Source organism: Diaporthe amygdali (assembly GCF_026229845.1).
Source record: "Diaporthe amygdali strain CAA958 chromosome Unknown NODE_38_length_435494_cov_65_447576, whole genome shotgun sequence".
NCBI classification, from domain to species: domain Eukaryota; kingdom Fungi; phylum Ascomycota; class Sordariomycetes; order Diaporthales; family Diaporthaceae; genus Diaporthe; species Diaporthe amygdali.
The window spans coordinates 22734-45541 of record NW_026517058.1 but is presented as its reverse complement, the minus strand read 5'-3'; the positions used below and the strand labels follow the sequence as shown (position 1 = coordinate 45541).

General features: G+C 51.2%; 8 protein-coding genes across 8 annotated transcripts; 5 read left to right on the top strand and 3 right to left on the bottom strand.

Moving 5' to 3' along the window:
• Window positions 1-3005: 3005 nt before the first annotated feature.
• On the top strand, window positions 3006-4286 carry J7T55_005260 (uncharacterized protein; the record flags this gene model as incomplete). The annotated part of the gene is made up of 1 exon (XM_053133567.1): window positions 3006-4286. The coding sequence occupies one exon, from the start codon at window positions 3006-3008 to the stop codon at window positions 4284-4286; it is 1281 nt and encodes a 426-aa protein (XP_052988446.1).
• A 1153-nt stretch (window positions 4287-5439) lies between these two features.
• J7T55_005259 (uncharacterized protein) lies at window positions 5440-6786 on the top strand (the record flags this gene model as incomplete). The annotated part of the gene is made up of 1 exon (XM_053133566.1): window positions 5440-6786. The coding sequence occupies one exon, from the start codon at window positions 5440-5442 to the stop codon at window positions 6784-6786; it is 1347 nt and encodes a 448-aa protein (XP_052988445.1).
• Window positions 6787-7208: 422 nt separating this feature from the next.
• Window positions 7209-7909, bottom strand: J7T55_005258 (Glycoside hydrolase family 12; the record flags this gene model as incomplete). The annotated part of the gene is made up of 3 exons (XM_053133565.1): window positions 7209-7533; window positions 7613-7679; window positions 7744-7909. 3 exons carry the CDS (start codon window positions 7907-7909, stop codon window positions 7209-7211), a joined length of 558 nt encoding a protein of 185 aa, XP_052988444.1.
• A 1751-nt stretch (window positions 7910-9660) lies between these two features.
• On the top strand, window positions 9661-11691 carry J7T55_005257 (laccase; the record flags this gene model as incomplete). The annotated part of the gene is made up of 6 exons (XM_053133564.1): window positions 9661-9973; window positions 10033-10155; window positions 10207-10379; window positions 10441-10810; window positions 10871-11397; window positions 11503-11691. The coding sequence occupies 6 exons, from the start codon at window positions 9661-9663 to the stop codon at window positions 11689-11691; spliced, it is 1695 nt and encodes a 564-aa protein (XP_052988443.1).
• Window positions 11692-12500: 809 nt separating this feature from the next.
• On the bottom strand, window positions 12501-15108 carry J7T55_005256 (cytochrome P450; the record flags this gene model as incomplete). The annotated part of the gene is made up of 7 exons (XM_053133563.1): window positions 12501-12699; window positions 12760-12930; window positions 13181-13482; window positions 13562-14301; window positions 14604-14632; window positions 14741-14944; window positions 15074-15108. The coding sequence occupies 7 exons, from the start codon at window positions 15106-15108 to the stop codon at window positions 12501-12503; spliced, it is 1680 nt and encodes a 559-aa protein (XP_052988442.1).
• Window positions 15109-15344: 236 nt separating this feature from the next.
• Window positions 15345-17093, top strand: J7T55_005255 (Presilphiperfolan-8-beta-ol synthase; the record flags this gene model as incomplete). Its single annotated transcript, XM_053133562.1, has 9 exons — window positions 15345-15408; window positions 15582-15765; window positions 15825-15948; window positions 16017-16035; window positions 16086-16167; window positions 16408-16488; window positions 16547-16636; window positions 16700-16733; window positions 16797-17093. The coding sequence occupies 9 exons, from the start codon at window positions 15345-15347 to the stop codon at window positions 17091-17093; spliced, it is 975 nt and encodes a 324-aa protein (XP_052988441.1).
• Window positions 17094-17221: 128 nt separating this feature from the next.
• J7T55_005254 (uncharacterized protein) lies at window positions 17222-20865 on the bottom strand (the record flags this gene model as incomplete). The annotated part of the gene is made up of 5 exons (XM_053133561.1): window positions 17222-18074; window positions 18233-18703; window positions 18785-19260; window positions 19338-20610; window positions 20678-20865. 5 exons carry the CDS (start codon window positions 20863-20865, stop codon window positions 17222-17224), a joined length of 3261 nt encoding a protein of 1086 aa, XP_052988440.1.
• Window positions 20866-21810: 945 nt separating this feature from the next.
• J7T55_005253 (uncharacterized protein) lies at window positions 21811-22780 on the top strand (the record flags this gene model as incomplete). The annotated part of the gene is made up of 3 exons (XM_053133560.1): window positions 21811-22477; window positions 22545-22676; window positions 22740-22780. 3 exons carry the CDS (start codon window positions 21811-21813, stop codon window positions 22778-22780), a joined length of 840 nt encoding a protein of 279 aa, XP_052988439.1.
• Window positions 22781-22808: the final 28 nt, after the last annotated feature.

The following is a 22808-nucleotide window of genomic DNA, read 5'->3' as shown; positions in this document are numbered from 1 at the left end:
AGAAGCCATGTGCTCAAGTGGTGCAGTGAATGAGTGGCGCAAATATGTTGACTTGTACGACGCAGTGATCATGAAGTCCAAAAGTAACGTCAGACCTCGAAGTCTGGAGAAACATGTACCAGTCACTTCAAGTTGTGCATGCATCAGACATGGACCGAGATGGGAATGCAGGCACAACTGTGCCCGGGTGTTGACTGAGATCGGGCATGTGTTCGGTGATTGTTTGGCGTTTCGCAGTTCGATCAGGCACGTTGTGATTCTCACCGTTCTCTGAGCAAAGCGATCCCAACGGAGCGTCACCGCCATCCATACCGTGTCTCTGAGCGCAGCGCTCCGGTTTGGATCCAACACTCGTGCTCTCGCATCAGCGTTGAATATTCCAATCTGTCTACAAATCTTTAAACTATTGTCCAATCCATATGGAGGATGAGATGCTTAGAGCACAATTCAATTTCGCTCGGCCGCATAGTTGATGCATAATCAATTGAAAGTGGTGCAGCATTGGTGCAGCTATTGGTGTGTTTCCCTTTGGTGTGGATTGCTGACCGTGGTCCACATACAAATTTGGTGTGGATTGCGGTCAGCAATCCACACTGAGTAGATGCTGCAGTCATTACCCCGCACAGCAAGTTGGGGCTGTGGTGTGGATCACTGAGCGCAATCCACACCAATTTTGTACCTGGATTGCTGTCAGCAGTCCACACCAAAATCAAATCGTATTAATTTCCCCGCACAGCAAAGCTGTGGTCTTTGGTGTGGATCGCGCTCAGTCCACACCAGATGAAAAGCTGCACACACACTGACATTCCTCATTCGCGCCTTGAGCTCAAAATTGTCAGCACCCGGCTCTGCTGCCCAATCAATCCCACAACTTTACAGTCCAGTCTCAGCAGACAAGCATTGCGGTCATGAGAACGTCATTGATGTCTGATTTTGGTATCAATGAGCCTCGTCGCCGCACGTGAATCCTGTGCTCTGGTCCAGCAGAAACTTTTAGAATACATTCATACTTACACCACCGCCACTCCCAGCCAAAGCGCCATGGCCAAGCAGTCAGGCCCAGAATACAGGTGTGAAACACAACCGCTCAGATCGACCTTGAGATGTATGCCACGGCCAAGGCGGTATGGTCCGTGGAGCCGACCAGCATCCGGCCAGAGTCTCATGCACCGCCTAGATGGACATCCTCCGGGCGGGGAGAGTATATAGCCTCGTTTTCGGGGTACTTGTTCGATTGGTTCGACCGGCTGACCTCCGTGAACGAAGCCGAGACGATCACGGAGTGTCCCGGTTGACCTGGGTTACTCGCAACGTTTCCCCTACTACTATCACTCAAGCTCACTGTCACTGTCCGGCTTCTGAGGGTGGTCACCCTTTTGGGGATTGTTGGCGCAGTTGGTAACATATGACCCAACAGTCTGGCTTCTCGTGCGAGCTGCGGCCCATGGTGAGTTCAAGGCACGTATATGTCAAAGCTTCTCTGCTTGTAATCCATCTCCAATACAGCCGCATGATGGGATAACTTTCCGCCGTAGTCAGGCAATGGTGAGCTTGCTGAGTCAAACCCATTGTTGGGTGAGCTTGGTGGGTGTTGGTAGGCAGAGCCAGGAAGCCTTATGGGAGCTCAAGAAGCAGGAAAAGTCAACGGACCCCAGTTCTAGCTTCTGCAAGAGGTAACTTGTGGACTCATGTATGATTAAAGAACACACGTCCGCTCGGTGTTTAAAAAGTGAGCGTCATCAATAATTCCGCAGCTCGAAATAGCCACGCCATGGCCGAATCTGTAGCGAAGACCAGCGAGACAATGCCAAATGGTCCCATCATGTCTAGCTGCACAGCAGGTAAGAGATGACAGCAGTCACCCGGTCTTAACATTTTCAACACACAGGCCCTTCCAAAACTTGGAAGCATGCGCACCACGAATTGCAGAATTGAATGTGGTCGAGAATAATTGAGGACTTTGGCACAGCCATGTCACGGCAGGTTCAGTGGTGAAGAGGCATAATTGAATTGAGACTACCACGCTTTACAGTCAAGGTGGTTCTGCACATCTGTATCTTCAAGCAGTCGGCGTCAATCATGTTATGTTTCTGCTCTTACGCTTGTTAGGTGCGATGCACACTGCGCCATAATGGGATGTGTACAGAGTGTGGACTACAATTGGTGTGGATCGCTGGCCCGAAATCCACATACAAATTTGGTGCGGATTGCGCTCAGCAGTCCACACCAAATAGCAGCTAGGTGCGGGGTACCCAAGTTCAATGGGTGTGGATCGCTGACCGCAATCCACATACAAATTTGGTGTGGATTGCGCCCAGCAGTCCACACCAAATAATCAGCTGCACCAAACATTGCTGTGTCAAGCTACTGGAAGCAATCCCCAGCCTTAACTCTGGCACACAGAATGGAGTGCGATTAGCATTAACACCTTTCGCACAGCTAATTAGATCAATATTTGTTGGGCACAGTCTTGACTGCTGATAACGAGGATGGAGTTCTGTGATGTTGTTCTATCTCGATGCTTACATTCGCTCATCCAGCGGTCCCTCTTCTTCCGAGTACGCAGGTTGAAGTCGGCCCCGCCGTGCGTGAGTACAACACATAGTCTACTTATTCACGCCTCGACTTGGCTTTAGGCTTCGAGACCTTCGCCTCTACCTCAATTTGATCTTCTGAGCAACAAGCGAACCGTGTCCCTACCACTGTATCTTGCCACGTTCAAAGCAACCGAGGGTGAGTTGATACACTCAGTCTTCTACAGACTGCAGAACGCGAACCCTGTCCAGAATGTACAAGGGCCGGCAAAATTTCGATGACGTCGCATGGGATAAGAGCGACGCTGCAGAAGAAGAGTCCGAGAAGAAACTGCGGAAGGAATCTTTTTGTTGCCGAGTCGAAGCCTTTGTCACAGAAAAGTGCGGCAAACCTGCCAAGATTCTAAGTATCATCACAGGAGGCTTGAATATCCACTACAGAATTCGTTTCGAAGAAGAAGACGACTCGTCATGGTGCGAGTGCCCTGGCCGGCAGCAGCCCAGTTCCCCGACGAAAAGGTGCTCTATGAGGCTGCAGTGGCGAAATATCTGAGGGTCAACACTCGCATCCCCGTTGCTCAGGTGCTTCATTACGGCCAAGGCTCGAGCATTGGGCCTTTCCTCATGCTCTGCCGTATTGAAAACCGGGGCAATTTGACACGACCTCTTTGTGTTCCTGATCGGGACCCAGCCCTGACTCCGACCTTGAACCCGAAGCTCCCTGAGAGCAAGCTGAGAAGTCTGTGGGGCATCATGGCATTGTGTCTCCTGGAGCTCGCCAAGCCTACATTCTCTCGCATCGGGTCCCTACTCGAGGTTGATGGCTCCTTTCGGGTTGCTGGCCGACCTCTCACCTTTAATATGAGCAGCATGGTGCAGCTTGGCAACATTCCAGCAGCCGTCTTTCCTGCCAAAGATACCACTTTTGCCACAGCCGATGAGTGGTATGTGCAATTGGCCACTATGCACCTAACACAGCTTATATTTCAACACAATGATCTTGTCTCGGACGAAGACAACTGTCGGAACAAATACGTATCGCGCCAGCTGTTTCTCAGGCTGGCCAAACGGGGCCACCTGTCGACATTCGGATTTGCCCAAGACAACTGGTCTGCCTTTGCTCAAGCAGCTACGCGCCCGAGATTTCCAGCTCCCAACGGCTCGAACCCCTTCCGCCTCTGGTGCGACGACTTCCGGCCATCCAATGCCCTCCTGGACCGTGCAGAGGACGATATGCTGGCTGCTATGATCGACTGGGAGCTTACTTACGCAGCACCAGCGCAGTTTGTGCTCGATCCACCCTGGTGGCTACTGTTCGAAACGCCAGAAATGTGGAAGCCGGGTGGGGTGGCCGAATGGAGCAAGGCCTACGAACCGCAGTTGGAGATTTGGTTGAAGGCCGTGGAGGATCAGGAAGATGGGACAGCCTTTCTTGACGGGCTGCCCCTCTCAGCACATATGAAAGAGAGTTGGGAGACCGGTCGCTTCTGGCTCAATTACGCGGCGAGGAAGAGCTGGGCATTTGATGCTGTCTTCTGGACGTTCCTGGACGAGCGCTTTTTCGGTTCGCGGGACCCAGAGGTCGTGGACAAGGATTTGTGGCAGACGAGGCTGCATCTCCTAAGCCAGGAGGAACAGCAGACCATGGAGTTGTTTGTGAAGCGGAAGATGGACGAGTCTCGGGATCGGATCTTGGTTGAATGGGACCCCGCTGAAGTGAGACGGCGACTAGCAGAGCTATCATTCGATTGACTGACTTCGAAGAAGTGGGTTCTCAATATCCAAGCGGCCGACCTGGGTAAGGCCTGACGCAGTCGCCGTATTAAACCTTATAAAATCTCCGGTGTCGTATCAAACGTGCCTGGCTCGACATATGGTTTTCGCTTGTAGCAGCCTGTCTTTTGCACAAGGGAAGCACGGAACATGGCCAGTTTGGAGAGCGCGGCGGCGTCGGCGGTCCGTCTATTGGGGTGAAAAATAGAGTTCAGGGGGGCTGAAGTTAACCTGCACTCCAGCTTAAGCGTAGTCTGAATACAATGTTCGATACCACAGAATAGACTTTGCATAAGAGAAAGGTATAAGATAATTGACAGGATGTTATTTTTAAAACATAGGGAGCCAACAACTATCAATTCTCCCTTTTTCCCTTTCACGTCCAGCAGCCTGGCTGCTGCAAGTTGCTCCATTTCACTGTGCCAGAATAATGGATTGGGTGTAATCCAAGCCGGTTAATAAGGCCGGTTCCGGGGTGCCCCCATTCATCAGTGGGTTAGCTATCAGTCACGCACCTAAAACTCTCTCACCACTCTTTGGGCTGTAATCTGTGGTGTATTTTGCGGTCAGCAAGATACACGAAAAAAATAAGTCCAAGTCCCATCCCCACACCCAGCTCTGCTGTTTAGTGTATATCGCTGACCGCAAAACACACCAAATTTGTATGTGTTTGCGGTCAGGAAGACACACCAAATCAGGTCCTGCACTTATCCCATATCACCACACCAGGTTCGATTGGTATGTCAACCTAGGTAAATTGACAGGATTTTTTCTACCAAGGTAGGTTGATACACTGCAATGCGTTGTGTGGAGTTCAATTGGGTGGTTCATCCGATGAATCTTAGAGAGATGGATTGGATATTCGGAAGCTGAGCACAAGCTCGAGAGGTGTCATTTGTATGCATGTCGCTTTCACTCTGTTTGGATATCAAGTTTTTCTGAAAGGCAACAATGGCGTTGAAAATTTCACAATGGGAACCACTTTGCTCATTTGTAACCTACATAAACGCTCTCCCACCCACTTCGACTTCGAGCAACGTTGGAAAAGAACAACGATCGAGCAGCCGAAAAGCAGTCTTGAACCACTAACAAATTCAACATTAAGAATCATTTTACAACTATCATTACCGAAATGGCTGCACCGGTCGCCGTTACTTACACTCCGACGGCGGAGATGCCGCTGATGAAGGGCATAAGGGCCGAGCTGGTTGAGGCCTTGGACAAGAATGAGAGCCTCTTTGAGGTCACACTGATGCTTGGCGATGTTGTCAAGGACTTGGAGAGAGTGCGTGGTAAGGTCTCCATTGGTAAGACCCTGGAGTGTTTCGAGGAAGGCGTGCCGTTGCTGCAAATGGCCAGCCTTCTTCATTACGTGAACGTGAAGCTGCTTAGGTCTATCATTGCAGGCACCTTGGCATATGACCTGTACCAGGATCAGGACCTGGGCGCAAATTGTCAGTACAATGAGAACTGCAGCCCTGGAACTTACGTGGTGTCCTTGTCAATCAAGGGCAGAGAAGGCAAGTTCCTTAACATCAAGGAGCTGCGTGCTCTGGCCGATTGGGTCGATGAGTACGCGGAGGGTGCGGAGACGTGGAACAGTAACGACAGGACCTGGGATGACCAGGATCCATTGCACATCGCAGCGAGGGACTTCATCAAAGATGTGGATAGTAGAGCTGGGCGAGCTGACCCAGATGTCGAGCCACGATTTGGTCCAACGACTGAGGCGATCAAAAGGCTAAGAGAACTCGCACGCATGTTTCGTCGTCGGGCCGATATGCCACTTGATGTTCAGAACAGAGGCGAGACTTACCAAATCCAGGCGCCAGTCATGGTTGGCTGTACGGCTGAGACCATTGCGGAGGGGACTAAAGCACATGTGCCGCAATGTACCGATGTCAATTCTCTGTATCCGGCAGCGAACAGTCTGCAGAACACCACGAAGACGTGGGCATTGACTGTGAGCCTGCTTTACTATATGGATCTTGAGCCTGACATCGTGCACGTCGCTGCATTGCCGTTCTTCAACCCGAACGATCTGCCATTGACCGAGATTCTTCTCACCACGATGGCGCGGTCATTTGTCTGGCAGGATGGCTTTAATGTCATCCAAGGAGGAGGCAAGTCAGACGAGAACTACCAGAATCGCGGGTATGAGGAGAAGAGGAATGTGTGTCATGCACGAGACTTTCTCGAGAAGAACTTGTTCATGAGTCTGGAGCGAATCCAGGAACTGCGGAACAAGATTGCCATTATCGAGAACTTGGAGGGAATGGACCTCGATGCTCTGGACATCGAGGTCAACAAACTGCAAGCCAAGAAGAATGAACTTCAGTTGGCAGTCAACGAGTACGAAAAGAGTGAAGCCAAGCTCGCAGAAAGAGTTCAGGCGGCTGCTGCCCTTGTGGAACAGCAAGACGAGATGCTGCAGCAGTGGAGAGGATGGAATGAGTTTCTCGATCTTTTAGGGGAATAGAGAAAATTGGGCAGGAATGCAATTGACAGGAGCTTATTCGACCATTATCCGTGACATGTGATGCAATCGCAAAACTCAATTACATGCGCTCATGATTGAAGCTTGCGGAACCGGCAGCCAAATGACTCGGCATCGAACACCCCTTGATTGAGATTTCGTAGAATGGGACAAGCAATGAAACACAATCGCTGCAGGCCATGAGAACGCTATATTCCTCAGGAGCCCGGCACATTGGACAATCTTGCAATGTGACGAGACTGGAAGAATTCTTCTGGAATTTGGTACGACAACGAGAAGTTGATTGGCTATAATCAAGGTATCTGCACAATAAAGATTAGACATGGAACGCCTCTGACTGCATAATTTGGAAGCCGGCTCTCCCTATTTCACAACTTGCGCTGTCTATAAGCTTGTCCGCATTTTCAAGAACTGTCCGACGTGGCCTTGATTGTCACGGGAAAGCTATTATTCTGCAGCTCGCCTTCAGTATTCCACATCAGGGCGTAGACATCATCCGTGTCGGTTGACTGAGCCCAGAACTGCGACTCGAGTGTGGAGTTATTATTGTATACCAGTTGCGAGGCGAACATGGCGAAGCCCGAGACTGAGCCGTTGACGTTGGCGATATTGGCGATTGGGGAGACTCCGACGGCGTCGAAGTCCTGCTGCATGATGTACATAGATCCTGCTTCGGTTCCGTTGGAGAATGTGGCGTTGGCGATCCAGTTCCGGCCAGTGATGGCAGCACTTGAAATAACAGTCAGCTTGACCCCCTTCGAACGAGAGTTCGTGGAAGGAAGCAGTCTCAGCCGCGATTTCAACTCACATATCCCAGGTCAAGGGCACCAGATTTGCAGTAGTATCATTGGGGTTGGCTGTAACGTAGAGTTTTGCTAGAAAGTACACCTGCTTTAGCTTCGAATCTGACAACAAACGCGACGGCGACAATATATTTACCATCATCGAGCCCGTATGCCACTGGCCACGCGTCAGTGCTAGTTCCATAGGCGAGGAGGGTGGCATTATATTGAGCCGCGCGCTTCGATAAACCAGTTGGAATCGTCGAGGCCGCAGCGAGTGAAAGCTGGTACGACAGCAAAGAGAGAACGGTGAGAAACTTCATTTTGCTTGGATCGCAGAGCGAGAATGAGAGACAGCAGTGCTGGTTAACTGATCGAGAAAGAAAGAATGGACGAAACGAGCGGAGCGGAGCTTGGGGTCGGCGAATTAACTATGGGAGTCTGAGGTCTCTAGAACGACTTGCCCGAGATCTCTCTAATAGACATCCGTTGAGGTGCTTTGTTGCATTTACCATCACCATATCAGCTCGGACAACCAGCTCGGACAAGTCGGCGATTATGATGTTAAAAATATACAGCTCATGAGATCCACTCTCACGGCGAAGAACGGACAGCGAAGCTCAGCACAACGTGGATCTCACGAGTACTCAGAAGAAGTGTTTCCACACTACACAAATTTGCCCCATTATTTCTCTCAATGCAGGACCGGGAAGCCCCTTAACCTTGAGATCCACAGCAGCCCTACAAGCATTCACAACTCTACTGAGGTACGGTTTTACACGTATATCCATACCGCCCTGGCTTTGTTTATTGTCCCGCGTATTGTTCAATGCATGTGAGCGGAACAAGGTGGAACCCTGATCCACTGTTCGCCCACATCCCGATCCCATAGAATTCGACTGACCGCTGTGTGTTTAAACATATCCCCACAGGCCCGCGTTCGATAGAGTCTATCGCAAGGAAGTAAATTACGACTTGCAGCTTAGGTTTTGTGGCTGTGTCTTGGAGACTGCTTTTATCGCTGCCTCGATTCGAGGATAAGGGATTCCACAGATGGAGTGCCCGTAAGTCAAATTAGGAGAGAAACTATGCAATGGGCTGCTGGTTTTACATATCGCTTTCAAAAGTGTTTCATCATACATTGCGACTTTCCAATTCGGCCCCATCTTCAGCGAAGCCGAAAGATCATGGACCATCCATCAGAGACCACCATTTGTGTATGTCCTCGTAGGTCGTCGTCATCAGTGGCTTTTGTCTTTGGTCTGCAGGTACGTCTTCCTTGCAGGAAGCTAGCTGATCGTTCCCCACAGCTTCCGCCAGAGTCAACATCGAGGCCTTTGCCCCTTTCGGCATCATCTCGCAAGGATCCCGGATAACGAAACAAAGTCGACACTAACTAAGTTGCATTCTGTAATCTCGGGTGGTGTCCTGCTTGAGGCTCTGTGGTCCGCTCGATCAAGTAATGTGTTGAAAACGATTTAAGCATGACTGGCACAAGCTCCGGTTCCGCCACTTCCCGTTGTTTACAATTCAAGATGGCGCTATACACTGAGACTGAGACCCTATTTTGGAGCCCCAACAGCCTACGTTTTAAGGTGGCGCGGCTCGCGACGATCGCGAGTGATCCACGCTTCTCGAGAATTGGGGATCGACGGGTCGAGATCCCACTGTTCAGTGGATACTGTTCCTTGGTTTAGAGTCATTTCACTTACTCAACTAATCGATGTCGAGCTGATGCATCGGAGAATTCGGCGGAGACCGAGATAATACCTTAGTGCGATGCAGCTGGAGGAGATGCCGCTGGAAAGCAATTGAGTCCAGTATCATGTGTGGATAAGCTTCAGTTCTAGTCTGGTGCGTACGCAGGGCACCTGACTTCTTGCCACTTTCACGGTTCGGCCGAGACGACGATATATCAACCGTGGCCTTCCTGCTCAAACAATAAATCAGATCCGGTAGACGATCATTTTAGTGATAAGAATTACCTTGTCTTGCCTCTCCCATAATTCCATTCACTCTTTCTTGTTGTCTCTCGTTTGCTGTTTGTCTCTCATTTTACTGCCACATCGATAGGATGTTTGGCTCAATTTTTGTATTGTCGTCTCTCATTGCATTGCCAGGAGTCCTCGGAGCCGCTACAGCGCCCGGATCTAGCTCTCGAGCTGTGGCATGTGTCAACTCTCCTTCAACACGGTCGTGCTGGAGCGACGGCTTCGACATCTCAACGAACTACTATGAGTCTGTTCCCGATACGGGCGTCACTCGAGAATACTGGTTCAACATCGAGAACGGCACTGCTTCCCCAGATGGAGTCGAAATACCAGTACAGACCATTAATGGATCTCTTCCAGGACCTACAATCATGGCAGATTGGGGTGACTGGGTTGGTAGGCATTCCCTATACCGGCCTTGTCCCGCGACATGTGGCTAATAGGCAGCTTCACAGTGGTGCACGTTACAAATGCTCTTCAGACTAATGGAACATCTCTCCATTTCCACGGCATCAGGCAAAATTGGACGGACTACATGGATGGTACTGCCAGCGTTACGCAGTGCCCAATCGCCCCAGGTTCGTTCACCCAGTAAACCTCGACATGGGACGATTTGCTTACATTGATAGGTGACTCTTTCACATACAAGTGGCGAGCGACCCAGTACGGAAGTGGCTGGTACCACAGCCATTTCTACGTTCAAGCCTGGGATGGCGTCTTCGGTGGCATTGTGATCAACGGCCCAGCAACGGCTAACTACGACGAGGATCTCGGCAACTTGTTCTTGAACGATTGGTACCATGTAAGCTCTTCGTCACCTCCAAGAGCTTGTTTGAACATTTGGTATTGACAGGTCACACAAGGACACGGCAGACAATCTAGTTCTCGAGGCTGCCACTGGAGGGCCACCGACTGCTGTCAACGGCCTCATCAACGGTACCAACACGTATAATGAGTCAGGATCCCGATTCGAAACGAGCTTCGAGGCTGGGAAACGGTATCGACTGCGGCTTGTCAACGCTGCGGCAGACCAGCACTTCCGTTTTATGATCGACAACCACACGCTGGAGGTTATCTCCACGGATTTTGTTCCCATTGTACCGTATAATACAACAGATGTGTCTATTGGTATGGGTCAGCGATACGACGTGATTGTGGAGGCGAAAGACTTGACCGAAGGGAACTTTTGGCTCCGTGCCATTCCACAGGAGACATGCTCCGAGTTCAGTGACGGTCAGTAATGCTTTCAATACTCAAGCATGTCCCAAGGAGCTCTGCTGACTTTTGGTAAAGGGGATAACGTCAAGGGCATCGTCCGTTACGGCAACTCGACTGAAGATCCGGCTACCTCCGCTTATTCTTATACCGATTCGTGCGATGATGAGGATTCGACCAATCTGGTTCCATATCTCTCCATCGATGTAACTGATGCTGCCGATATTGAAACCTCTTCAGACGCCGGCCTTCAAGTTGCCGACAACGCCCTGCTCTGGACTATGGGTGGTTACTCCTTTTATTCGGAATGGGAATACCCTACTGTTCTCCAAGTCCTTGACGGCAACGATACATGGGATGAACAGCAACGTATCATCGAGCTCCCCGATGCTGATCAATGGGTGTATTTTGTTATCTCCTCGGCGTTTGCCCAAGCACACCCCATGCACTTGCACGGACATGACTTCTGGGTACTTGGTTCCGGATACGGCAAGTTCTCGAACACGACGAGCAACCTGACCTTGACCAACGCCCCACGCAGAGACGTCGTTATGCTGCCTGCCAGTGGATGGGTCGTGATCGCTTTCAAGACCGACAACCCGGGTGTAAGTGACGTCCTGCGCTTCTTTGCCTGGTGGACACGCCTCGTGCCCTCCCCCTCCGTCACAACAATGTATAATATGCCATGACACTAACAACCGTCTTTGCAGGCATGGCTAATGCACTGTCATATCTCTTGGCACACATCTGAAGGCTTCGGAGTTCAGCTCCTCGAACGTGAGTCTGAGATGCGGATCTCACCCGATGTGTTGGACTATGATGCGATCAACAGTACCTGCGCGGCATGGAATTCGTACGCGGCAGCCCAGGAAGTTGTGCAACACGACAGCGGGATCTGAATGTCGGGAATTCTTGGATTCAGGCGGCAATGGATAGGTGCTGACTGATCTGTATAATTGTGCGATGATCCGAGCTATGTTTTTGCGGTCCCAGAGGCTCTTTTGCAGATGTACTTGAAGATTCCGAGAGAGGATAAACTCTAATAGCCCGTCGTTAGCGACACATTGTAAGCTTGGCTCGTGGATAATATTATTCGCATTGTTAAATCTGTCTTGAGCACTCTGATATGTGTTTTTCGTCTTGCAGGGCCCACAAAGCAAGCATGCTACGGTGTGGCTGCTCTCATCGTCGACCGCCTCTCTACGCTCGATTGCCTCTTAAAAAGCAGCTTTTCGTTGCCTTACATTGTTATCCACAGGGTGTTATAGATCATACCGGTAGCGATGCTGGCATGACAGCGACTTACATATTTCGGATCCAACCAGCGGCCAGGTTCGTGTGCACGGTCTTCGCTGGCGATATCACGAAGCTCTGCCAAGCTCACAACTGTGGGTCGTCTGGTCATCAAGATCAAGAGCTAACCCTTGTAGCAATGATTCTACTACGTAAATAGCGGGCGAATCAAAAATCGTCAACTATATCGGGCCTGACATCAGCCAGGAGCGTGACCGGCATGGACGTGCATGCAGTCAATGTAACAACCAACCTGCCCAGTGACCTGCCCATTGACCGTCTCTGAGCGAGTTCCTCTAATACAGGAAAAGAACAATACCACAAGAAGTCCAAACTAGGTAGAGACTGTAACCGATTACGAATAGAAAACCGGCCCACCGTCAGTGGATGTACTGATGCCCTATGCCACGTGTCTTCAGCCCACACGGCCCGATCGCACCCACTGCAATATGCCTAAGACCATGACCCTGACACCTTTGGTGTCGTCTCGTGGCTCTCCCAGGAAACAATCACGGTGGTGGTCAATGTCCCTTTCCCGTACAACTTCGTACAGCTCAAAGTCGAATCGGCGGAGGAGCGTCGCGAGAGCGATGTACATCTCTGCCCATGCAAGACTGCCGCATCATAATTTAGAACTGGACTCCTTCTCGGCCCTTTTGAAGGGAAGTACTCACTTGATTCCAATGCAGCTTCTGTGGCCCCGATGAAAGGGAACGAAGTGTCTGGCATTCCGAGCGTAAAGTGGACTCGATTCGAGCCATCTTTCGGGATCAAACGTCTCTGGGTCAGGGAAGATATTGGGATCCATCATGAGATCCGAAAGAGTCATACCCACAGGGGTCTTGCTGAAGTTAGTGACTAATCACCCGAAAGGAAGAAGGAGAGGGGGGGGGGGGGGAGAAGTTACATTTACGGGGACCACCCAATCTCGATACGTGAGACACTCTCCAGGCGCTTGCAAGACCGCTCTAGAAGTAATCAGAGCTGAAATTCGCAGGGACTCTTTGATGACCGCGGTCTAGGACAAGGGCCCTAGCATTAGTGATCAATCTCTGACTAGACTAGATACCGTAGATATGCGCAAAACTTACGAACCAGGTAAGGTTTTCAAGCTGTTGAAGCCTCACCTCATATTTGGGGCCTGGCATTACGGTCGTCAGCTCCTCCCTAAGCCTGCCGAGGAGGTGAGGATTGGCGACCAGATGGTAGACCGCCGTGGTGAGCGTTCTGGCGATCGTGTCCCCAGAAGCCGTCAAGACGGTAAAGGCCTCCTGCGCCATCCGATTGCGAGTCTTCTCTCTCGGTGGAAGGTCTGAAAGGAGGATAGCCTGCATGAGATTGACCTGGTCTCCCTTGATATCGGGTGACTGCTCAAAATCTCGGATGGCATCTGTTGCCTGTTTTCTCATATCCTGGCTGGTTGTAAGAATCCAGGGGAAAGAGACGATGAGTATGATCTATGCAAAAGTAACGTACCCGGAGGACTTGGATCACAAGGGCCATATCTGTCGAGACCAACTTAATAAGCCACATGGGCAATTCAATGACGAGCGGCACGATCCAAGAAAACTGTCGCACGAACGGCGTAAGATGCAGCAGCCCGACTATGCTGTCCCTCCAGACTTGGGCCTTTCTCATGTCCTTCAAGAGGTTCATATCCCCTTTATCGCCCAGAGCATGAGCACAGTAGAAGTCGGTCGTATAAGCCAGCAGAGGTACACGAATGTTGATAGCCTCGCCTTTGCGCATGGCCGCCTCGAAAACATCACAAAGGAGCTCCATCTTGCTGTGTATGAGAGACTCATTGTTTGCTACAGACTTCTTGGAGAAGAAGCTTGAGATGGCGCCACGGCGCCTGCGATGCGCATCATGGCCGACCGTGCCAAAGATGCCATCGGGCGTCCCTTGGACACTGGCACTGGGAGGGTACTTATCACGCTTAGAGCCTCCGCCAGCGTACAGGGTGTCAAAAAAGTCATGATCGCTGACATGGAGCTCATGCGGGTTGATGCGGACGATGGGCCCGTACTTGCCGTGCATACGCTGGATCTCGTAGGCGAAAGTGTTTCGAGGCCCCCCGAAGATGTCAATGTAGGCCTCGTACCACCCGGTGAAGGCGGAGAGCTTTGGTCCAGGGAATCCTGCCAGGGGATGAAGTGTGAGGCGGTAAAGGCCAAGAGCAAAAGTGTACAAGATGGCACTTGCGAGGAGCACGGCTGGAAGGAAATCCCATGATCCTCCTAAGAAGCCCTCATTAAGAGATAGGCACATCATATCTTGAGACCTGGATCGTCTAATCCAAATGAGTGGGAAAGAAAGGTTCAAAGTCAACTCTCATTACATCAGAGAGAAGGTGTCTCTAGCCACGTCATGCGCAGCTGAGGCAGGCGACTTTGAACATCCAAAGCATTCGTTCGGGGTTGTCAGACGAACAATGTAAGCCACATTGCCTTTTTGGCCTAGTTCCATTCGCGACTGTTGCTTTTCTCTTTGTAGGCTATCAACTCTTCGGTCTTACAAATGCAGATCATACTTAGATATGTTTCCCTGTTGTAATTGGTTAGTTTGTGGCAAAGTCTTTCTGACCAAGAAATCTACTAAAAGAACATGCTGAATACTATTGGGAATTTCTCTAGGATTATCCAAATCCTGTACAATTCACGGCCAAATAGTATGGAAAAGGTGAGGACAATATGCATCCGCAGCGAAGCATTTGACGATATTACAAGCTGTCCGTCCTTCGGGATCCGAGTCAGGTATGGTGTTCGGATCTTATCAGAAGTGGGACCAGGTATCCCGCTAGAGCGGAGTCCGAACTGACGATGTGACTGAGTGGCTGAAGCGAGATTCCTACGGCGTCTATTGAGTAAGACGTTAGCGGGTTAGCCGCTGTCAACTATATCGGATTGGTTCCTCTGGTCGACCAGGGAACACTAAAGCCACGATAGTCATTTTGGAATTACGTTATCTCGACGGAAAGAGACTTACAAAACTCGGAAGTGAATCTGACTTGTCGAATTCATCATGGATGAGTGCCTGCTCTTACCAGTTTTGTACGGCACAGACAACTGAATCAGTGACCTGTTTAAGCGATACAAAGAGGAGCCTGACCCATTTCGCATGAAATGTACACGAGAGGATCCTCCTAGCCATGATAACATCAAGCCAACTTGCCCACTTGATCTGCAACGAATGAGCCGGGCTCGGCTCCTGGATCACGCGATATCAGGCTTTCCGACCGACACAAATGATACCAAGGATGATCTTTGATATGGGGCCTCGGACTTCAGGCTCGCTGATTCTGAAGGAGGATGGATTTAATAGTAAGCTCAGCCCTAGTCATTTCCAGGGCTGTACCCGCGACGCACTTAAGACAAGAGGATCACAACAAGATAAGGAATTTTCGGTTCTTTCTGAATTCCTCTTTTGAACCCTGAGATCTATAGCCTTTCGCCACTCTCTTCAACATCCATCGGATTTCACCGCATATTCCCAGATCCACGGCCTTTTGGGCGGCTGCTTCCAATGGCGTTGTCCGAGGCTAGGCTGGAGCTTCTTGAACAATTGAAGGGTCAAGAACTTCACGTTCCAGACCTGAGATTGATGTTATCGCACTGGCCGATCAACATAAACCCTGAGATTGAGGGTATCCGGGCTACAGTTCCACGAAGAATCTTGAGGTGGGCTTCATGCTCTGTCGTCTCACATGACAGAATAGTCGTGACTCATCTGTTCTCAGTCTCTCTGAATCCTCCCAAAAGCGAAAGCTACTAGCCAAGATCGACTCGGGACTTTTCTCGTCGGCGTGGTGGCCCGGTGCCACCTTGGAGGCTGGCGATATCTTGTCCTGCTTGGCACTTTGGGTATGTGATACTACTAACAAGCCCACCCGATGATCTGATCTATTTGACTAAGACCGGGTGTTTCATAGCTCTTTATATGGGATGATGGTGAGTTTCTGTTGTCCAATGGAGTCTCACTTCGCTAAAATGCGAGTTAGAGATCGACGCCGAGGTGGGAGACCTGGCCGGCGACTTCGAGGCTTCTCAGACCTTTCGGCACGAAACAATAAAATACATTAGGTATTGTCTGAAACTTTCAGAAGATGAAGTAAAAAGTCCAGTGCCACCGAACGAGATCATTGCTTTCTTTAAGGTCATCGGTGATGCTGCATGTGAAGCATATGACCGGAGTAAGACTTGACGTTCCATCTCTATTTACGACTGAAATCGACTGACGCAAGCAGACCATCGGGAAATACTTTTAAGTGAATTCCAGTTTTTCATGGATACTTCAGAAGCTGAACAACGAATTCGACTCAGCTCGGAACTCCCATCAACGAAGGAGTACACGAGAACTCGGATGGGCACAAGTGCAGTCAATGTGACCACCTTCTTCAACGAGTAAGTCGATACTTGGTGGATCGTGGCCACACCATCACAGGCTGGCTGATGCATGCAGATATGCTTATGGTACGAGCATACCAGTCAATGTCCTCAATGACCCGGATATGAAGGTTCTCTGGGACCAGACCAATATTATCATCTGGGCGTAAGTTGTCTATTATGCTTGTCACCTTAAATATTCCCGATCAACTCTAACGCTTGCTATCAGAACCAATGATCTGCTTTCCCTGAAAAAAGAAGTTGTATGTTGGCCCCTGTTTACTAATACGTTTCATACTTTTACGTGCTGACGATAGCCGCTGCAGGCGCAACAAACCGTCGATAGTCTTGTGCCGCTGCTCTATCATAAGCACGGGAACCTGGACCTGGCTGTGTCGCTTGTTGTCGAGACCATCGAGAACGCCGTCAAAGATTTTGACTGCGCGGCTGAAGCCTTGGCGCGGAAGTTTTCAGATGACCGGGAGCTCATGCCCAGGCTCGAAACGTACATCAATGCCTGCCGACTCAACTGCACGGGGAACCTCAATTGGAGCCTCCAAACGGGCCGATACGGAGTTTCACAGCACAACATTGCGGGCGGCGTGACCTTAAAGCTGAATTAGAGTAAATATAGTTTAAGTATTTTCATTGAATGCAATCCACTGGTATTAAATCGACGGTCTTCGAAGGACAATCAACTTACAGCGACTATATACAATTCGATTTTTGAACTAGTTCTCGGCTATGCAGCTTACAATTTCTCGTATATAACATCTGTCCTAAGGGTGTACTTGGTTCCCTTCCGTACTTCTACTCCCTCATGATACATGTCTCTTTGTTGGAATATCAATACGCTCCCTCTTTTCGGGTCTATGTTTAGCTTGTCTTCCTTAGGATTTTCGAAATCAATACCAAAGCTCGTAGCCCCTCCTTCGATCTCCTCATCATCCGGGCCCCCACCATTGAGATACAAATGTACCGTCAAGAAGCTCTTCTCCGCCCTGTCCTTGCCGATGTAATGTCCATCACAGTGCGGACTGAAGTACTGTCCTGGTTCGTACTTGAGGAACCGCAGTGCGCTGTCCAGCCGCGCGATCTTCCAGGTCTCCTTGTTCACCACAGCTGTCTGACCAGTGATGTCAGGCGCATTGTTCAGAGTCACCACCGCGGGTGGGATGTGAGGCAAAATGCGGCCCAGCAGCGCGTCTGCCAGTGTTCGGGACTCGTAAATGATACGGCCGCAGTTCCGCGACATTAAATCCAGAAATTGGGTCCCGTTGTATGCCGTGATCGTCGCAGGCGGCCAGGGCTTGTCGGCGGCGGGCTTGACAACAGAGAGGAGGGCTGCACATTCGTGAGGTGTGACGAGGTCGTCGATCACCATCGCGAAGAAGTCTTCGTATAGTCCCAAATTCGTCTGTTTGAAGTCGATCAACCTTGCGGAGGCTGAAGGCGGGGTTGGGCCGTTCAGGATCTGTGATTCGACAGCCGTTGAGTTCTCTGTAGCCATGTTGATGAATAGTGTCGATACTTCGTAGCTTTGGCGTCTGGTAGATTGCGGGCTTCTGCAAGTGTTGACAGTAGTGTAATTGTTGGACTGCTGCCTAACAAAATACCGTCAGATGTTAGATCCAACGTTCCCGCCATTGTACAGTGTGAGCAGGCAGCCACCCAAGACACCATCACTGTGCTACACGTTTGCGTATTATTAATATTTCCGGTCCTTTTTAATACACATTAGGGTGCATCAAGAAAGGATAACCAGGCGTCATTTCCCAGAACTTCACCAGCTGCCTCCAAAGCATTCACGTTCGGCCACATCATAGGGAAAACCTGATTGATCTGGGTCTGCGGACTCTCATCGATAGGCCCCAATAACTGATGTTGCTGGTTCCCGTCTCCCAAGGGGTCTGATGTTCGCGTTGAAAATGCTTGTCGACTATTGACCTCATGCCTGTCTCCGAGTCCGCCTTGATTGTAACGCGAGTCTCCCCCCGTTTCGGAATTCACTGGCGGATCTGCACCGGCATTGGCAGCACTCAAGTTGAGATATCGTCTACACAGATCGACAATGACATCGTGACAACTGCTGCAGCTCGCATTGACGGGTGCCAAGGTCCGGATCGTCCTTAATGTCAGCGTGACTTGGTCACACCAACTTGGTGCGTCCGGAGACAAGGGCATGTTTCGAAGGCAGATGCAGGGTATCAGGGCCGCCTGAAAGAGGAAGTATCTGCACCAAATATCCCCTGATTAGCAGATTTGGTTTGAACATAGATCGAGTGGGTACAAAATAGGAAACGAGGCAGCATACAAGGCGTACCAGGCCGCCAGCCTATTGTGTTCATTTGTCGCCCAGTATTTGCTAATTGACTTAATAGTGATATCGGCGTCTGCTAGGCACTGATTGTATGCGTGGACTTCTGCAGCCGGCGCATTGTCGATCATCCGCCCATTTCGGCTGGTGGCCAGTGCCATCCGTATCACGAACGGTCGGTACATGATGATGCGAAAATTTCGATAGCGCCACTGCATCACGGCGTGAGCGAGGGCGTAGCGAGGCTCAACTACGGAGTCCTCGCGGAACCACTCCGGAAGTTTGGCCAGCCAAGGCGCCAGGAGGTCATTCTCCAGATTCCTGAGCTCCTCGGCTGTCGCGAAAGGCTTCGATATTACCCTCGAGTAGATTCGGTTCGTCGCGACATGGAACTTGGCTTGAAGCCCGACCGATGTATATGGTGTTATAGTCTCTCGTTCCTTGGGATACGATTTTGAGTTGGCAGTCAGGTCCTAGAACACGGTCAATATGGCACTCGAAGTGGCGAAGTGCAGTATCTACGGCCTGAATTTAACATGGGGGTACCTACTCGATCAGTGACGTTCAGCGGAAACGCTACTTCGACGCCTTCGTAAGGCCACACTGTGGGACGACTGAAGGTGATGGTTGCGCCTACATCGAAGACGCATAACGACCACCAGACTCGTCGCCGGATCTCCATCTGCAACGGCGAGATCTTCCAGCCTGCGAATTCCTTGTGCAAGCCCAAGCCTGTCGCCATACGTACGGCCAGACCAAGATAATTGTAGCCCGAATTGGGCTTGTCCCTCTTCTGCTGGTAGTTAGAGATGAGGGTAAGCGCCTGGACGAGCGTAAGATTTCCGAGCTCGAGATGATCAAACGAAAGCATCGAGCGTGCGTGGGCAAAGAGGTCCAAGTCCAGGCTGTTACTCGCCGTGTCGGAAGATGTATACACGCCGATGGCGGCGATGGTGTAGGCCAGGATCTGCCAGCACTTGCCATGGGGCTGCGGGATGACCTCTGCATACTGCGCGCGAAACGTGGCCTCGTGTATGATGGGGTAGCTTAGATGGTATCGACTGAAGTAGGCATCAATCATCGCATCGCTGATGTGTCGATTTGGATCCGGCGCGGAGCAAATCCCCAGGGTTGTACACGAGGACGACGAATTTCGATGCGTTCGCGAGCGTGAGTTCCTGCGTATCTTTCTGGGCTCTATGATGCGAAGTAGTGCGGCCCCTGACGCGACCCCTAGATAACCCGCCTCCTTCTCGCCGACCGGCAGGGACGCCATGCCATCTGGAACGGGATCAGTATTCTGTACGCCGGCTGACATGCCACCGAGATACTCGTCGAGGCGTTCCGGATTGTCCTGCTCGTCCCATTCAAAATCATCTTGTGGCGGCGTTTCTGCGAGACTCAGGTTGCTAGCCGGCCTTGCGTTGACATTTCGACGGGGATCTACGACCTCACTCAGGGCAATGTCACGGTCTGGCCGTGGTCCATCACTTCGACCAGGTCGCGAAATGGCTGTGTCCTCAACACGAGAGTGGTGGTGCACGCTGGGACTGGTCATGGTAGATGGATGGGGTGGAGACCCGGCCAGGAGACCCGTCATCGTCGGTGACGAGGCCGTAATACTAGCGCCATTTGTGTTTGTAGTCAGGGCCCCAGGATCTGTCCCACGAAGATCAAAGCTGGAACTACTGTTGACTGCAAGAAAAGGTTGCCGAGTCTCAGCCTGGGCCACATGGATCGCATGAGGGTCTCCATTGTCTCGTTTGAGTCGTTTAATGAGGGCTTCGGCTCGCTCGAGACGGTCTTCAACTTCCGTAAGGTGCCTGAGATTAGATGTATTAGTGGGTTCCTATTGAGAGGTTCTTGCATCATGACGAGGGTTCAACGCACTTCCTCGTTAGTGGCGTCCGGGAATGCTTCTCGTAAATGCACTGTCTCCGGTACTGATGGCACAGTCCGCACGTGGGAACCGAGCGGTCGCATTTCGCTTTGCGCCTCCGGCACTCTTGACAGCTTTGTTCCGCTGTGGCAACGGAGAGATTGGCATCACCGTTCCCGGATGCCGTGGCCGTCGCCATGTCGTAACCTTGCACGTTTCTAGGAGTCTATATTTACCATACCGTGCATCATGGCAGGGGTCTTGAGCACCCCAATGAGCCTTGCCCCCCGTTTGGGCAGATGGCAAGGTAGGGTGACAGTGAGCGTATTGTGATGGAGGGCCTGGGCTGTCGAAAGCAAGGCGGCGGGGGCTTCAGTCCGGTGCATAACGGAGAGCGTCGGAAACTGTTCCTACATATATGGCAGTCGCAGGACTGAACGCACCACTCTGTGTCCGAGCATGGAGAATTAAAGCCTCGTCTGTCCTCGAGACTTCTAATTAAGTCACCACTTACGCGTAGCTCCAATAACAACTGTGGCCGTGGATCCACATATCCGGGGAAAGACGTTGATCATCGAGGGGAAGTGGGGATCAGCTTAGCGTGGTCGGAGACGCTCGTCGTAGTCGTGTAGGTGGATCAAAATGGAGTTTCTTCTACAGTCCTCCTACAGTAGAGTAGCACCACAGTCACGCGCCCATAAAACTAGCTCCACTCTTTTGCAGCGGAGCGGGGCTCCGTGGCGCCCAGGAAAGAGGAAGCACGGGACATGACGGGCGTGCATCTGTGCGTACTATGTCATAGTAGTAGCCGTGTACCGATCCAGAGTTGAGTAACGGTACAGCAGCTCTGAGAAGCGACGACACCCGGCTTTGCTCAGGGAGAAGCCCGCCGGCAGCGTCCGGTGCCAGCAAACCCACTCCGCGCGGGCGCTCCTATTACATCGGCCAGCAAGCGTGCGGATGGTGTAACCATATACCTTTTAGGTTAGCTATGTGTACACCGTATTGACCAAACTGCAATCATCAGGCGACAGTCTTCATCAGATCAAGACACAGTCGTATTGCCTGATTCAAGTATAGACCAAACGTGCGCACACACATTTACACATCGGCGCACCTCTCTCACTAAACACAAACTCTCATCATGGTTCTGGCACCCCATCCAAATCCAGATGCTCCTGTGCTGTCGCACTTCGACCTCTCGGGCAAGACAGCTTTGGTGACGGGAGGATGCCGGGGAATTGGCCTGGAAGTAGCCAAGGGCCTCTGCGAAGCCGGGGCGAAAGTAGCCATCACCTACACGAGCACCGCCCCAGCAGAGGCAGATGCAGTAGCGGCGAGCATCTCTTCTTCAAATGGCAGCCGCCTCGTCAAGGCGTACAAGTGCAATGTTCGGAACAGGAGTGAGATTGAGGCCACCATCGAGACTGTGGCCAAGGAAATGGGCGAGGGGAGGCTGGACGTTGTGGTGGCGAACGCGGGCATCGCGGATCACATCGCCGCGGTGGACTACCCCGAGGACAAGTTCCGCGAAATGTTCGACGTCAACGTGAACGGTGCCTTCTATACCGCCCAGGCGGCCGCCCGTGTGTTCCAGAGGCAGTGGGAGGCCGGCGGCAAGACCGCCGACCACCGAGCCTCTATCATCTTCACTGCCTCAGTGTCTGCGACGCTGGTCAATATACCACAGAAGCAGGCTGCGTACAACGCAAGCAAGGCGGCTCTCGTGCACCTGTCCAAGTCCCTTGCTGTGGAATGGGTGGATTTCACGAGGGTGAACTGCATCTCACCGGGTTTCATTGATACGGACAGTACGTTGGCCCGGTATACCCCTCCAGGTCGGCATCTTGTTATTGGAGCTAATAGAGGTGTTTCTAGTGCTGAAAGTCCATCCCGAGGCCTGGAGGAATCAGTGGTTCTCTATGATTCCCGGTCGCAGACTGTGCAAGGCGGCAGAGCTTAAAGGGGCATATGTTTTCCTGGCTAGTGACGCTAGTACTTACATGACTGGTAAGCCACTGAAGATTGCCATAAGAATTTGAACTGAGATCCGTAACTGAAAACATAATCCAGGAGCTGATATGATCATTGATGGTGGGTACACCTTACCTTAAGCAGGTAGAGGGTCGAAGAAGCGCAATG